We start from the raw sequence: 17,657 nt of genomic DNA on the forward strand, positions 1-17,657 counted from the left end.
AGAGTTGCGCTGTTGTAGTCTTGACCCAGTAAACATGGTATTGCGACCCAGTAATGGGTCCTGACATGTGGTTTGAAGACCTCTAGTCTAAACAAATGCACGTGTACTATGTAGGATTAGGTCAATCCATTATTTGTTTGCAAATAAAAAAAAAAAAAAAAAAAAGTTATTTCCATCATTCACCTGAAAATGAGTGCACAAGATTATTCAGTGACAAAGGTATCTTAATACAATCTAGCTCAGTGATGGCAAACAAATCTGCAGGCACTGTGCCTCTAGGCTACCAATTTACTGCTTGGTCTTCTTGGTTGGAATCATAGCACTTTTTTTTTATATCCTTTTGAATTTAAAATAAACACACACAAAAAACTTCAATGGGCACAAGAGAATTTATTTAAAAATGTGGCCAAATATTCTCAAGGTGGTTTTCTTTTAGTGGCTACTCAATCTTGTTAGAGCCAAAGTTAAATTTGACTGTATTTTATAAATTGGGGGGGGATCATGTTTTATTTTTTAAGCTGAATCGTAAAATGCGTAATGACAAAACTGTCAATATGGATGCGTGTTTGGCAAACTAATATTCACCTTATAGGGACACTAAAAACAGAATTAAACTTTCATTATTCACAAAGAGAATGCAGTTTTAATCGTCTTACAAAATTACTTCCATTTATATACTGTATGCTCACAGTGTATACGTATAGGAGTTTGTGATTGGCTGATGGCCATCACATGATACAGGGGGCCTCCAAATTAAAGTACATTATTAAATTTGTCAGAAAAAAGAAATCTACAGCTTATCTAAAATTCAGAGCAAGTGCTGCTGCATTGTCTTTTTATTATGCACTTGTTGACCATACAATTCTACTGTATTTAATATTCCTTTAAAGGGACACTGAACCCAATTTTTTTCTTTCATGATTCAGATAGAGCATTCAATTTTAAGCAACTTTCTAATTTACTCCTATTATCAAATTTTCTTCGTTCTCTTGCTATCTTTATTTGAAAAAAAGGCATCTAAGCTTTTTTTTGGTTCAGTAATCTGGACAGCACATTTTTATTGGTGGATGAATTTATCCACCAATCAGCAAGAACCAACCCAGATTGTTCACTAAAAATGGGCTGGCATCTAAACTTACATTCTTGCATTTCAAATAAAGATACCAAGAGAATGAAGAAAATTTGATAATAGGAGTAAATTAGAAAGTTGCTTAAAATTTCATGCTCAATCTGAATCACGAAAGAAAAAAATTGGGTTCAGTGTCCCTTTAAGTTTGTATAAAGTGAATTTACTTATAGTAAAAAAAATAAACCACATAAGGAAATATGTGCAGCTAACAGCTATGTGCCTAGATCTTTACATAGAAGTGTTACCATACATGGCATGAATAGCGGTATATACAGACATACAGATGATAAAGAGGAATTGGATAACAGCTGCTAAGAGCTGGGATTGGAAAGAATGTTATTGCTTTCTAGGAGTTATCTGGTTCAAAAGAGGTCTCCCCTCTTCCAAATGACTGGTCTCCAGGGTGTTTGACGCCTTCCCTCACATTATGCAGGTTACCAAGACGCCTTTCATTATGATAGATGTTTTATAGTGTACAGTATGGTGGTCTTTCTGCCAAGCCAAAAATCTAGCCTGTGCCGCTTTTTCAATGAATGAGAAATTGATTTACATGCACTTGTCTTAACATAAAAAACACACACAAAAAAACACATTAAACAAAAAAAAAAGGAAAGATTTTTTTTATCAAAGCAAGACTAAAAAGGGATATGAAACCCACATCTTTTTTCTTTTATGTTTCGGACAGAGCAGGCAATTTTAAGCAACATCCTATTATCAATTTTCTTCGTTCACTTAATATCTTTATTTGAAAAACAAAAACAGGAATGTAAGCTTGGGAGCCAGTACATTTTTGGTTCAGCACCCGGGGTAGCATTTGCGGATTGGTGGCTACATTTAGTTCAGCAATCAGAAACCGCTACCAAGGTGCTGAATCAATGGGCCGGCTCCTAAGCTTACATTCGTGCTTTTCAAAAATTGATACCAAGAGAATGAAGCAAACTGAAAACTCACTTAAAATTGCATGATATATCTGAACCATGAAAGTTTTATTTTGACATTGAGACGTGCCAGGAGTACTGATGGAGGATCATACCTATTCCTAACCTTATTTCTTTTAAAACCGTTTCCTTCCTGAATTAACAATCCGATTGGTGAGCACAAAGCACTAGGAATGTATAAAAAACAAAAAGCACACTCACATAAGCTTGCATATTCCGGCACATCTGAGGTATTGGGTTGCACCTCCCAGTACCCTGCAAGAGTGCTCACTCTAGAGGCAGAACTATTTTTACTTTCTGGCTGCACTGTGTTAAGGAAAACTTACATAGTGCAGCCAGGGCACAGCGCTGTTTGAACAGCCTGATGTCGAGCAGCACTGCAAAGGAAAAGCTCTAACAGTTCCTGCATGTCCCATTCTTTCTGCAGACATGCTGCAGTTTCTGCCACCTTGGAGGTGCTCACTACTCTCAAGCTTAGAAACCACACCATGTACTGCAGAAGCAAACAACCAATTCTGGAAACAAGCAATACATTCACTGATAACAGAAGTTTACTATGTTTGATAATATTTATCCCGGTGATGGGCATAACGTCAGCCTACTTACAAAAGATGAAGCATCTCATTCCTAGAAAGATCCCTTACCCAGGGGTCGCCAAATCTGTTTAAAGGTTAGGAGCCACGCACACTTTTAGGAGCCAAACTGTTGTATTTGTATATAGAGAATAACACAAAAATGTAGGAGCCGGGGGTAAAATTCTAGGAGCCAATGGCTCCCAGGTTTGTCAAGCCCCGCCCAAACCAAGTCAAAACATCACAACATCCAAACTTAAAAACAGACATAAAATGGGAGGAAAGCAAGCTTCTCATTTCAGACAATGGGTTCTAGACTTGTGCTGCACTGAATCATTTGTTTCAGACAAAGAAATTAAATGAGAGGGTATCTGCCGAGCGAACGTTTCTGTAGTGCACTGGGGAGCCAAACTAAAAAACTCTTCTTCATAGACTCCTGGGTGCCCCCCACCTGCGCTAAAGGAGAGGGTATCTGCCGAGCGAACGTTTCTGTAGCGCACTGGGGAGCCAAACTAAAAAAACTCTTCTTCATAGACTCCTGGGTGCCCCCCACCTGCGCTAAAGGAGAGGGTATCTGCCGAGCGAACGTTTCTGTAGCACACTGGGGAGCCAAACTAAAAAACTCTTCTTCATAGACTCCTGGGTGCCCCCACCTGCGCTAAAGGAGAGGGTATCTGCCGAACGAACGTTTCTGTAGTGCACTGGGGAGCCAAACTAAAAAAACTCTTCTTCATAGACTCCTGGGTGCCCCCCCACCTGCGCTAAAGGAGAGGGTATGTGCCGAGCGAACGTTTCTGTAGCGCACTGGGGAGCCAAACAAACTCTTCTTCATAGACTCCTGGGTGCCCCCACCTGCGCTAAAGGAGAGGGTATCTGCAGAGCAAACGTTTCTGTAGCGCACTGGGGAGCCAAACTAAAAAAAACTCTTCTTCATAGACTCCTGGGTGCCCCCCACCTGCGCTAAAGGAGAGGGTATGTGCCGAGCGAACGTTTCTGTAGCGCACTGGGGAGCCAAACAAACTCTTCTTCATAGACTCCTGGGTGCCCCCACCTGCGCTAAAGGAGAGGGTATCTGCAGAGCAAACGTTTCTGTAGCGCACTGGGGAGCCAAACAAACTCTTCTTCATAGACTCCTGGGTGCCCCCACCTGCGCTAAAGGAGAGGGTATCTGCAGAGCAAACGTTTCTGTAGCGCACTGGGGAGCCAAACAAACTCTTCTTCATAGACTCCTGGGTGCCCCCACCTGCGCTAAAGGAGAGGGTATCTGCCGAGCAAACGTTTCTGTAGCGCACTGGGGAGCCAAACTAAAGCTCTTCTTCATAGACTCCTGGGTGCCCCCACCTGCGCTAAAGGAGAGGGTATCTGCCGAGCGAACGTTTCTGTAGCGCACTGGGGAGCCAAACTAAAGCTCTTCTTCATAGACTCCTGGGTGCCCCCACCTGCGCTAAAGGAGAGGGTATCTGCTGAGCAAAGTTTCTGTAATAGGAGCATTAGTGCGGCCCAGGAGTCGATGAAGAACATAAGTGTGACTCCCCATCATATTACAGGCAAGGTATACACCTAAATTAAAGAATAACCAATATACTCATGAATTATATTCCTTATTCTTTAAAATGAGTTTGTGTATTTATTTTGTTAAAGCAAAACAAATATCTACATAAGTAAAGAGACAAATTCACATCCCTATGTGTTGCAATACTTCACATATTGACTATAAAAGAAGCATTTCCCTGGAGTGGCATCTCATGCGATCATTAATGGCAAAGCTTGGGAGCTTTTGTCTTTTTAGAGATCTGTCCCCAAAGCCCCCCAAAAATAAGAGTTTAAATGGAAAACATGCATTTAATCCTTTTTCCAGCAATATAGCAGTGCACAAAGTTAGTAATCAGAATAAACACAGTTCTTTTCCTGAGTCCTTTTGTAATGAGCCTTCAACCGATAAAGAACAAAATAAAATCATCCAAATTACCCCCTTTTTCCTGCAGACAATAAGCTACAAAAATAGCTCTGAAATCAACTTCCGTTGCTCAGAGAAACATTACAGATAAGCATGCACCACTGCAGCAGGCGTTTAATTACCCAATGTAACCCTGCCAGTTCCTGGGCAACAAATCACTAAATATATGTTTGCAAGTATAATACACACTATACAATGCTCCGGGTTCCTTACAGAAGAATGTGAGAGGTCAGGACACTAAATATAATACAGCATTATAAATAATATATATATTGTTGCCGTACGTTTTCATGCTTGTTAATTGATCTTGATATTGTATTGACCATAAATAATTTGCAAATGGTAAATCAAATAGATGGGTGACAAAGGGCATCCCTGCCAGTTACTCACACTATAATATGACACACAAAATATGGTTTTACAGAGATGGATATTATGTTCCCACAGAATACAAACAAAGTGGTTCTAAAAGGACCATTGCAGTAGAAAACTAGCATGTTCTTATTCGTTTAGAGTAAGTCATTTTAACATTAGCAATCCTTCTCAGGGATTAAGCACATAGTTAAAGCGGTCTGCTAGGAAGCTGCAGAGGCAATCAGCAGCAGTAGTCGCATGAAAACAACTGTGTGACTACTGCTGCTGACTGGGTGCACGGTGGCTTCCGTTTGGAACCAACAGTACTCTGTGGCTCTCTACCTACACTTTAACTTTGTGTTTTTGTTAAATAGATGCATTTTAGCTTGAAAGCCGTTTGTCTTGCTATGCAGGGTTCTGGATGTGAAGTAACGATACATAACTTACAGTATAAGGCTCAAAAGCAAAACTCAAGTTTATGATAATTGGGCCCTAAGTATTGGTCTGTCTATTCAATGAGAGAAAAGATAATGACTGTTTGTGGATATAGTGAGATATAATTCCCTCACTGTATATCTATAACTCTCTCGCTCTCTAATATATACATCTGGTACAACAAATACACAGTAGCGCATAGTCGATATCCGTAAAATTACACGCTTAACATTATAAAGGACTAAATCTTTATTTACAAATATGTGTACAGGGTTTTATACTACTTTTGTGGTTAGTTTTCATAAGGACAACTGCCTCTACCTTACTGGTGGATAGGGACATGCCTCTACAAGAATGACAGAAAAATTTTTGTTTACCGAGGACAGAAAAAAAAAAAAAAAAAAATTCCCTTGTATAATAAAAAAAATTTTCTTCATTTTGTCTACAAATATCCAATTGAAGACAAGACTGCGTTTTGAAGGCACATTCACATGAAAGAAAATAATCTTACACATATCAAATGGGAATCTTAAGAAAACACACACACCCTGCACTGACATTTTTATGGACAGATGCATGAGAAGGGCTTCCTATTCTACAAAACCTGCCTGTTTAACCTCATCTGCCCCTTTCCAACCCAAGACCTATAATGAATCACTTTTTTTCTTTAACACACAAGATACAAATTTATCCTTAGAACATTTGGATTCCAGTTACTGCCAGTTGTTATTATACAAAAATTAATGTTACCCGAAACTACAGCCTAAATCATTTATGTTTGTTTTGAAAATATCTCAAAGAGAATTACAGAAGAGAGCGTGTTCCATGTTGTAACATCGCCTGATGTAATGAGACGACTGACCCATGACGTCTCCATTGACGTTATCAGCAGAGGGTTGTTCTGTAAATGCTTATCAAAAATGTTTATAAGGAGCTGCCTGTCAAAATTATATCTTGCCCAAAACACACCTATAATACAATACTATACACGGACAACAAGCTTTACAGGTGAAGGTCTCCAACATAACCAGCGAGAGCCAGTGCTGCCAACACAATGAAAGGAACAAAGGTGCAGTGCAATTTACTACTAAAATGTACACAAATTAAATGTTTAGCCATTTGGTAGAACACGTCATACTTCTCAACCTACAACAGAAACCCTGAATGCTACTAGCTGTATATCACACTACCAGTTAGTAACACCATAAGTCTACCAGGGAACGTCTCAAGATAAAAAATAAAAAAGGCGATTAGTCTACAAATGAATTAGAATATAAGCATTAAAAGGAACAGTGTAGAGTAAAATTGGTTCCCAATGTCTTGTTATCGAAGTTACATAACATAAAATGTATAGGAACCTACTCTTATGTTTATTGTTTTATATGAAATTGATTGAAGTCTCAATCCATTCTTCTCAAGAGCATTCCCATATAAATGGACTGAGCCTGCAGAAGTAGCAGTCCTCTTAATCGTCTCTCTCTTTATATCTTAAGGCATCCGTACGTAAATACTGAGAGCAATTGAAAAATAAAATTTTACTACCATCACTTCCACCCCCACAGGGAACTTGATAGCTTTTCTATAGAAAATAGTATTCATATTTTCAGTATAGTTGGTGATTTGAACAAGCAAAAGCAGCTATTTTAAATGACAATATAAAGGCAAAGGAACAAATACACTTTTTGACACACTTCAGTGTGTAAAACAGAAGGAAACACATTAAAACAGAGGGGGGGGGATACAATACAATGTCCCTTTAAGTTTCACTTCTCTACAGAATCTATATCGGTAAACTGCCATGAAGTGTCTGATAAATGACTGCTCCCATAATTATTTACTGTGTGAGCAATGAACAAAAATATGACCATTAACCTTGAGTAGTGACAAATAGCTGTACTGCTTAAAACAAAATTATATACAACTATCACACATTCCAAAGTCCATGAGATTTAGAACTCCGACTGCAGTAATAAACAAAAATATATACATATGCTTAGGCCATCAAACAAGGCTGAAAAGGGATATGAAATTAAAATGTTTTTTTCCTTTTGCGGTTCAGATAGAGCACCCAATTTTAAACAACTTTTTATTTCTATTAACAAATGTGCTTCATTCTCTTGGTATCCTTTTTTGAAGGAACAGCAATGCACTACTGGAAGCTAGCTAAACCGATCATGTGAGCCAATAATGAGGCGTGTGTACAGCTACCAATCAGCAGCAAGATGCCAGTAGTGCATTGCTGCACCTGAGACTATCTAGGCATGCTTTTCAACAGAGGATACCAGGAGAACAAAGCATATTGGAAAAAAAAGAAATAAAATGAAGTTGTTAAAAATTGCATTTTTTTTAAATCTAAATCATTAAAAAATAATTTTGACTTTACTCTCCTTTTAATATTTGGAATATACATAAACACATGTAACAAAATCAACAGTAGCAGCAGACTATAGAGAGGGTCTATGTTTGTTAGTAATTTAGTATCTAATGTCATTTGTTGTATTTATAACATCCTGTTTTGAAATAGACTTCTCCAGCATGCTGTTAAAGGGATACGAAACCCAATTTTTTTTCCTCATGATTCAGACAGAGCAGCAATTTTAAGCAACTCTCTAATTTACTCCTATTATCAAATTTTCTTCGTTCTCTTCCTATCTTTATTTTAAAAGCAGGAATGTAAAGCTTAGGAGCCAGCCTATTTTTGGTTCAGCACCTGGGTTACGCTTGGTACCCAGGGTTTGGGTGTAGTATCCGTTTAAGTCTACCAATCAAGCTGTAGGAACTTTTCCTGATCAGCCAGTGAGTCTCTTTTTCACCCAGCATCTATCTCACACAACATTTGTGAACAAAACATACACTCCCAATAAGATTCAGTATAAACTGCTTTAATAGTTTACTAGGGATATAGATTCTTTTGAAATGTTAGAGTTTGAAACAAAACGCGAACCATTTTAGTGTTCTAACAGCCAAACCCTTTGGATAGCAAAATCATTTATTTATTGGGGGGGCTTAGATGATACGGGGTCCATCACAAAATTAATTATTTTTTCAACAAAATTCATCATTAAACACTAAATAAATGCTAGATAGAATGATACATTCAAAGAAAAGATTAGTCCACGAGTAACATGTAGATGTATTTTTTAAAGTTTCATTAGTTGTTTAAAAAGTGACAAAATAAGTGTAAAGTTTTAGTGTCTATAAAACAATGGGAGCTGCCGTGTTGTAACTTGTGTTACCTTCTCTGCTGTGGCCAATCAGGGTCAGTTATAAATAGGTCACTAGAGTGTGCAGCCAATGGTTGTGCTGGATTTAACAGTGTTCTACACTTCCATTTCTAACAGGAACTGAAAAGCTCACAATATCAGAATGGAATTACAGGCAAAGAGGACAAAATAAATAATGAAAGTATATTGCAGAGTTGTTTTATAATATACAATTTATCATTTTATGTTTAATGTCCCTTTAAAAGCTTTGGGAAATTTTGTAAACACATGATGTGATTAGCTTTTCTAAAGGATTGTAAAAGTGACTCCTTTATGTTTCAAAAAGAAAAAACAAAACTTTTAGATAAAAGGGGCTAAGGTAAAGGAGAACATACAATGTAGCCCATCTAAAGTTAGAAACAAGCAAATCTAAAAGTACTGTCACAAGCAACTGGTGCTTCTATAGTATATTCAGTCACAGACAGACAAGTGATTCTATGCAGCACTATCCCTGGCATGTGCACTTATTTGCAGAACTAGCAGCTGCAGAGCTAAAAAACTGAAACAGAGGAAAGCTTCAGGCAAAACAATACTATTAAATGGGAGCTTACACTCCACAGATTAAAGTTGCATTTGAACATGAGAGTTGTGTACCAAGTGTTGTAAAGTTGCTAGTATGGGCCATGTTGGCAGCCTAAGGGTTAAACACTAGTTAAGACTCATCTGTAAATGTGAAACCGTTAATAAAATTGTGGTTTCCTTGATTCCAGAGATGCCTCATGCACACCTGTTGCATTGTTCAGGCAGACTGATGACTAGGGAGTCCGAGTGGTTATTTTAAGTTATAACAGGAAGAAGAGAGAATTAGTGCTGATAAAAAAAAAAAACTAACAGGGCAATTAGGGGTTAAGAGGAAAGTGATTCTTTAAAGGGACATAAAACCCCATTTTTTTATTTCATGATTCAGATAGAACATACAATTTTAAACAACATTCTGATTTACTTCTATTTTGTAATTTGCTTTATTCTCTTGATATTCTTTGAGGAAGCAGCAGCATTGCACTACTAGGAGCTAGTTAACACACTGGTGAGCCAATAACATGAAGTATATATGTGCAGCCACCAATCAGTAGCTCATGTGCCTACCTAGGTAGGTATCTTTTTCAACAAAGAATACCAAGAGTACAAAAAGTAGATAATACAAGAAAATTGGAAAGTTGTTTAAAATCACAAGCTTTATCTTATTAATCATGGAAGAAAAAAAATTGAGTTTCATGACCCTTTAAGGTGGCAGGGCACTGAGGAAGTACAATAAGGAGGCTCTGTTATCTAGGTAAGGGGTACTAAGAGTAGGTGATTGAGCCAGGGATGATTCTCCAAATGGGAAGAGGGGAAGGTAAGTAAATATTGCCAGGTTAAGGAGTGCTGCTGGCACACAAGAGAAGTATATAAAAGGGTGCCAGGGGGAAGGTGAGGGGACCCAGACAGGTAAAGGGTGCCAGGGAGAAGGTGAGGGGACCCAGACAGGTAAAGGGTGCCAGGGAGAAGGTGAGGGGACCCAGACAGGTAAAGGGTGCCAGGGGGGAGGTGAGGGGACCCAGACAGGTAAAGGGTGCCAGGGGGGAAGGTGAGGGGACCCAGACAGGTAAAGGGTGCCAGGGGGGAAGGTGAGGGGACCCAGACAGGTAAAGGGTGCCAGGGGGGAAGGTGAGGGGACCCAGACAGGTAAAGGGTGCCAAGGGGGAAGGTGAGGGGACACAGACAGGTAAAGGGCGCCAGGAGGTGAGGGGACACAGACAGGTAAAGGGTGCCAAGGGGGAAGGTGAGGGGACACAGACAGGTAAAGGGTGCCAGGGGGGAAGGTGAGGGGACACAGACAGGTAAAGGGTGCCAAGGGGGAAGGTGAGGGGACACAGACAGGTAAAGGGTGCCAAGGGGGAAGGTGAGGGGACACAGACAGGTAAAGGGTGCCAGGGGGAAGGTGAGGGGACACAGATAGGTAAAGGGTGCCAGGGGGAAGGTGAGGGGACCCAGATAGGTAAAGGGTGCCAGGGGGAAGGTGAGGGGACACAGACAGGTAAAGGGTGCCAGGAGAAGGTGAGGGGACCCAGACAGGTAAAGGGTGCCAGGGGGGAAGGTGAGGGGATCCAGACAGGTAAAGGGTTCCAGGGGGAAGGTGAGGGGACACAGACAGGTAAAGGGTTCCAGGGGGAAGGTGAGGGGACACAGACAGGTAAAGGGTGCCAGGGGGAAGGTGAGGGGACACAGACAGGTAAAGGGTGCCAGGGGGAAGGTGAGAGAATACAGACAGGTAAAGGGTGCCAGGAATACAGACAGGTAAAGGGTGCCAGGAATACAGACAGGTAAAGGTGCCAGGAATACAGACAGGTAAAGGGTGCCAGGAATACAGACAGGTAAAGGGTGCCAGGAATACAGACAGGTAAAGGTGAGAAGCCGAGGATAGGTGGGGGCTATAGAAGAGGCTGCCATGGCCAGGTGTGGCACTCACCCTTATACTGTAAGGCGGCGGTTGTCCTGACGGTGACCGTACCACATAAAGACTCCCCCGGGCTGTACACCACTCTGCTGTCCCGCAGGCTAATCTGAAAAATCTGCACCTTCCCCATGACCGGGGCCGAACCAAGCACTGAACTGGAGAACGAGGTTGCGAGACCGCAAGCACCCAGCGGCGCCACGCCCACAGCGTCACTCAGCACCGCCCACAGCGGGTTAAACACGCCCATGGGTCAAAGACTGCCTCCCACAGAGGAAATCGCCAGCCCATAGCATCACTGCATGCAAATCACAGAACGCAGAGACACGCCCACCGTATTACAGCATTCACATTGCGCCCATGATGTCAAACGCTCGCCCACACTATTACTGCTTATGGCCCACAGATGGCAGAGGCTCGCCCACAGTCACTACATGCCCTTCTCACCCTCACAGCACGCCCCGCCCACTACACCGCAGTGACCGCTTGTATTCCCCAAGACGTTATGGCCACGCCCTCAACCTGTAGATAATCTCAAAATTCACCGCCCATCATCGTTACAAGCTCCACCCTAGACCTGTGATACGCCACGCCCAACAACGTAAGGGCACCGCCCACAGCTATCATGGCAGGCAAGGCTCCCAGACTCCGCCCCCAGCGCGGCTGACACACGAGTACTTGCTAAATGCAGGTGACAGGCGGATTACATAATTGTGAGGGATTAATAAATTCATTGTACCTCAGTACATACAGTAATAACATAATACAAACGCTCAGAACACTTTACATTGTATAAGAATGATGCACACTATTAAACCATTAATGGCTGCCCTACTATCTGATTTTACTTTATAATTAAGCAAAATGTCACTATTAAATGATACTAGATTAATTAAATTATTATTATATTTACACATAGCTAATACTTATGGCTAGGGTTGCTACTTTTGTTGTATAAAATTATTGTCTGTACTATTGTTAGTTAATGACCTATTTGTATCTTTCAAAAGGTGCCCCTCAAATGTAGATATATGTATTCATCAGGACAGCCTAGCATGTGAAACGCTAGGATTTACCAGTGGAACAAATAAAGGGGACTTTAATTCACAAAGTATAAAATACTTCATGCTGAAAGTTCCTTTATTTGTCTGACGCGTTCAACACGCTGAGCGCCTCAGGCAGCCCACGGCAGAGCGCTATTTTGCTGTGAGGTGATCTTAGCCAATAGCGTGCTAGCTATCCGGCATGGCACCGGCTGACCCACATGGCTATTGGCTAAGAGGTGGAAACGTGACTTCACAGCAAAAAATTGCATTCTGCCGTGAGCTGCCTGAGGGGCTCAGTGCGGTAAACGCATCAGACAAATAAAGGCACTTTCAGCATAAAGTATTTTATACTTCATGACTGAAAGTCCTCTTTATTTGTTCCACTGGTAAATCCCAGCGTTTCACAAATGCTAGCACTTGCCATCACTTTAAATGTGCAGTATTTCTAAAGACCCCTGTCAGCTAAAGTTGCAAATGCAAAATCGCATTCCCCATAGACTTCAATGGAGCCGAAAAAGTAAAAAAAAAAAATCTAGCACCCACAAGTTGCACAAACATGATTGCAGTTATTTAAAAACGTAACATAAGAAGATATTGCATATTTCAAAATCTAATGTTCTACGCATAGCAGAATATGTTCCTTTTAAACTTAAAGAGATATTTAAATATAAATCTGATGGATATTTGCACAAATATATATATATATATATATATATAATTATATACAGTATATGATTATATATAGGTCTAGATATATATAGGAATATCTATTTAAAATACATAGAATATATACCCCTTTTTGCGGAACGTTTGAATGTGAGATATTTACAGTAAATTCACAAACACTTTATTAAAGATGAATATAATGTAAATATGTTTTTCATGTTTTCATCTACTTAATTAACTGCAAAGGGCTTCAATGCACTTGTATATATGTTTATATATGTATAATATGTATTTATGTGCCTGTATATACATATATACACATATAAATACATAAGTACACACACACATGTATATATATATATATATATATATATATACACACATACATATTCAGACATGTGTATGTATCTCTATGTTAAAGCCATTTCTTTTTTTTATAACAACATCTGAGACCTCATGACCTTGAGCCCTTATAACTTTTTAATGCAATATTTATATATATATATATATATATATATATATTTATCAGATAGTGTTAGTGTTATTATTTATGTGTCTAACTGTACTTTTAAATGTTGATGTGTTTTGAGACTTCAGAAAAGCATATCAAAGTAATTAAAGGGACATGAAACACAAAAATTTTCTTTCATGATTAAAGTAGAATATTCAATTTTAATCAGCTTTCCAATTTACTTTTATTATCAAATTTGCTTCATTCTCTTGGTATCATTTGTTGAAGGAGCAGCAATGCACCACTGGTTTCTAACTGAACACATGGGTTATCCAATGACAATAGACATGTATCTTTGCTGCTCCTGAGCTTTCCTAGATAAACATTTCAGCAAAGGATAACAAGAGAAGGAAGCAAATTAAATAATAGAAGTACATTTGGAAAGTTGTTTAAAATTGTATGTTCTGTCTAAATCATGAATGTCTAATTATGACTTTACTGTCCCTTTAAGCACATTTGATAATAGGAGTACATTGGATAATCGTTTAAAAGTGCCTGTAATGTTCTATCTGAATTCTGAAAGAACAAAAATGGGTTTCATATCCCTTTAGCAGGTCCCATAGGATGTGACCTGTAGTATACTACAAACATTTAACAATAAATGCTTAAGAATTAGAACATATATATTTATATCAATGCATAAATATTTACTATATATGTAGACAAAAAAATAAACCTTTGAGAAAGCTGTGGGCGAAATGCGCATCAGGCATTTTTAAGCCTCCCTTAAAGTATCATATGTAAAATTACTTGATGAGAGATAAGACTGCTTGAGTAATTTTTGCAGAGTTTGGAGGTCCGGACCCAACCAGTTTTAATGATTATACAATCGCCACCCAAAGTATAGTTAATTACTGTGGGACTGTGTCCTTCTTATCTAGATTAGGACCCTTTTGCTTCAGCTGGCGTTTGTATGATGGGACAACCGTGGCAAATTGCTCCATAACCTTTTCTTGTATTTTGTGGTTCTGTGATATGTTCATGGGGGAAGAGGGTTTACTACCTATTTTTATACTTTAGGGTTATTATATGTACTCTGTGAGTAATCTGTTTACTCAATTTTTAATAGTTGAAATTAAAGGTTAAGTTTTAAATTCCGTGTTATCAATGTTCAGTTATTTATATTGTATACTAAGTGAGTGCTTCTGTAAGGTGCCTCTTATCTTTCTGTAAAGAATTTACTAGACATGTGCAAAACTTTATAGTTTATTATTCAGTTTGTAAACAAATAATGTAGTTATCCTTTTTCTTTGGCAATTACTTTGATCTGACACCAGGTATTTGCTATCAAAAGTGCAATTTTAATGATCTAAATAGCTGATTTCTAAGTATCAATAGGACTGTTTTTCCAAGTTCTCAGTATACTGTTATTAAGCCTTCTTTACTAGGTGTGTTAGAGTATGATGAGCTTGTTTTTTACATCATATATAAAAATGTGAGGATTTTGAAGTTTACATTTATACAGTGTGGGTCAAATTTTCTAAGTGAGGCTTGTCTGTTTATCCAAGTAGTGGTCCTATTATAGATCGTGAGACCATTACAGCATTGACAAATGAGTCAAGTAGGCAACTTGGTAATTGAAGGCTTGCTCTGAAATAAGCATAGACATACCTACCAGGCGTTTTCGGGTGATCCAGTTGCTGCTATCATTAACAGATTTTCTTTGTGTCCCCATATATAAATAAACAAATTTATTGCAGATATGTGCAGAACATCTGACGATTTAAAGGGACAGTCAACACCAGTTTAGCATAACCAACATAGTTATAATAATACACGTTTTACCTCTGTAATTACCTTGTATCTAAGCTTCTGCTGACTGCCCCCTTATTTCAGATCTTTTGATAGACTTGCATTTTGCATCAGTGCTCACTCCTAGGTCACTTCACATGCATGAGCTCAATGTTATCTATATGAAACACATGAACTAATGCCCTCTAGTGGTCAAAATGCATTCAGATTAGAGGCAGTCTAAGAAATTAGCATATGAAACTCCTAGGTTTAGCTTTCAACTAAGAATACCAAGAGAACAAAGCAACATTGGTGCTAAAAGTAAATTGGGAAGTTGTTTAAAATGACATGCCCTATTTAAACTATTAAAGTTTTTTTGGGACTTGACTGTCCCTTTAATAGTTTTAGGTAGGAACCCTTTTAATATGTCAAGGGCACTGAGAAATCAGGCAAAATCTCAAATCTTATGATATATGGAAGCCTTATTATTCTATAGTAGTCCTGCTTACATACAAACCCAGTACAAAAAGAGTGGTGCATGGGAATAATATATTGTAATACTACAAATGTAAAAGTGTTTTTTCACTATAGGCAGGTTGTTTCGCCCTCTTTGGGGCTCGTCAGTATGATGTAGGTGCTATGTTATTGGACTCAAGCATTGATTTTAGGTTTATTGCTATAGGCCAGTTTTGCTGATAATTACATAAATTTTCATAACCACACTTACAAAGCGTAAAATGAAGGCTTGAGCAGAACATCAGCACCAACCATAGACAGCCTGTTTGGCCCGTTTGGGGCTCATCCCTCCATTTAATTAATCTTAGCAAAAAACAAATATACTTATCTGTGCAAAATTACAACACTTCTAATTCAAAATCCATTTCAATATAATGGGCAGCCCTATAGCAAAGGGTGGAATGCTCGAGGACATCAGCATCAACCATAATGACTTGAGTGAGAAAGAGTCCCAAAGTAGCGAAACAGGCTGCCTATGGTTGATGCTGTGTTATTTAAGCCTCATGTATTTCACAGTTTGCTACACTACTGGTTTAAACTGACAGAAGCATAAGGGGTGCCATATTAAAAATGCATTTTGAATTAGTAAAACACCTTGTGGCATAATTTGTATATTCTATCCATTGTATATTTATTCCTTGCTGAACTAAATTAAATAGAGGGTTTATCTCACTCTATTAACAACAATACATTTATTTGGTACAATGGGAGTCCCTGCTCTAAAGGATTTCCATGGGTGTAAGTGCAGACCCTGTTCCAAGGAGCTTACAATCTAGTGTTACAGTGCATTGCTCACAGAGCTTACACTCTTGTGTTTAAGGAGAACTTACCTCTGGGTACTTACAGTGTAGAGAAAGCACTTAGCATGTGACATAACACTAGTCCCTCTGAAATCTTCAATCTTCCTGCCACTGCCATAGAGTATTCCAGTCTTTGTTATACTGCTTGCCAGATATGAATCAGTCTATGCACATCTTGTAAGGATTTTTCATCCAATGCAAGAAGATAGGTGCATGACACACTGTACCTTATAATGCAGTATTTTTTCAGTTTTTAATCTGAGGTATAAAATACAGGACCATCCCATGACGTATCAAATCTTGTGCTTCACTAGGACTCTCTGCATCACAAATCCAGCAGTAGTACTTGTCCCACGGTGACTGTAGACATTCAAGTTTAGTCTCAAAGACATAGTAGTCCTTGTTCCAGGGTGCTGCAGTTCTCAGATAAAATTGTAAACAACTTGCAAGGTGCCTATAACCTAGTAGTATTATTGGTGTCCCTACATCAAGGCATTGCATTGAGGATATAAGTGCAGACATATTAATCATATCATTGTATTCTCTTCGTCAAGATCCTTAACATTATACAGATGTGTGCAGTGAGAGTGGATTTAAGCCATTTCATTTGATTTAATATCAGTTTATTACAGTTAAAGCAGTGTAAGTGTAATTATGCTTTATTGTTGGTTTTATGATTTAAGTTCTAGTGTCACAGAGAGGATTTGTATATCTTATATCAATAAGCCTTGAATAGTACAGAAAACTTCAAACAGAACCAAATTAAAGCTAAAGATTTTATGAAATGGGAAAGTAAAGGAAAAGCGCAACAGAAATGTGAGAAATAATCTGACCTCACTGCACATGTCTGTAGGCTCTTGGAGCCTGCTATATTTACAACCTAGTGTGGTAATGAGATGTCTTGCTCAAAGAGCTTACAAACTTGGTAATCTCAGAAAATCTTACCTTAGATACTTACAATTTAGTAAAATAAAAATTGGAGGGCATCTGAATTTATTTCAGATCGCCAGTTGTCTTTTCTTCATCCGGGAAAAGCAGAACAACTGCATCAGATACTACATCTTACAGTACAGCGTTTAATGAGGGTCCCAGCACCAGTGAGTTTGCAACGTGAGGACATCTGCCATTAGCGCGTATAGTGCTGGCTAGATGCGCATCAGTCTGATCTGAATTTATTTCAGATCGCCAGTTGACTTTTCTTCTGTTGGGTCAAGCTGAAGAAACAGCTGTATCAGATGCTGCACCTTACTGTACAGTGTTTAATGAGGGTCCCAGCACCAGTGAGTTTGCCTTTGTGAGGACATC

At 38.9% G+C, this 17,657-nt stretch overlaps 1 protein-coding gene across 1 annotated transcript in view; it reads right to left on the minus strand.

Annotated features, from left to right (window-relative positions):
* ARRDC1 (arrestin domain containing 1) overlaps positions 1-11,276 on the minus strand; it is a 55,853-nt gene extending 44,577 nt beyond the window's left edge. Inside the window, exon 1 of the mRNA XM_053695876.1 lies at positions 11,098-11,276. Coding sequence (XP_053551851.1) covers positions 11,098-11,215 — 118 coding nt within the window. The 5' untranslated portion in view covers positions 11,216-11,276. The remainder of the gene's footprint in view (positions 1-11,097) is intronic.
* Positions 11,277-17,657: the final 6,381 nt, after the last annotated feature.

This window comes from Bombina bombina, chromosome 12 (assembly GCF_027579735.1).
Source record: "Bombina bombina isolate aBomBom1 chromosome 12, aBomBom1.pri, whole genome shotgun sequence".
NCBI lineage: Eukaryota > Metazoa > Chordata > Amphibia > Anura > Bombinatoridae > Bombina > Bombina bombina.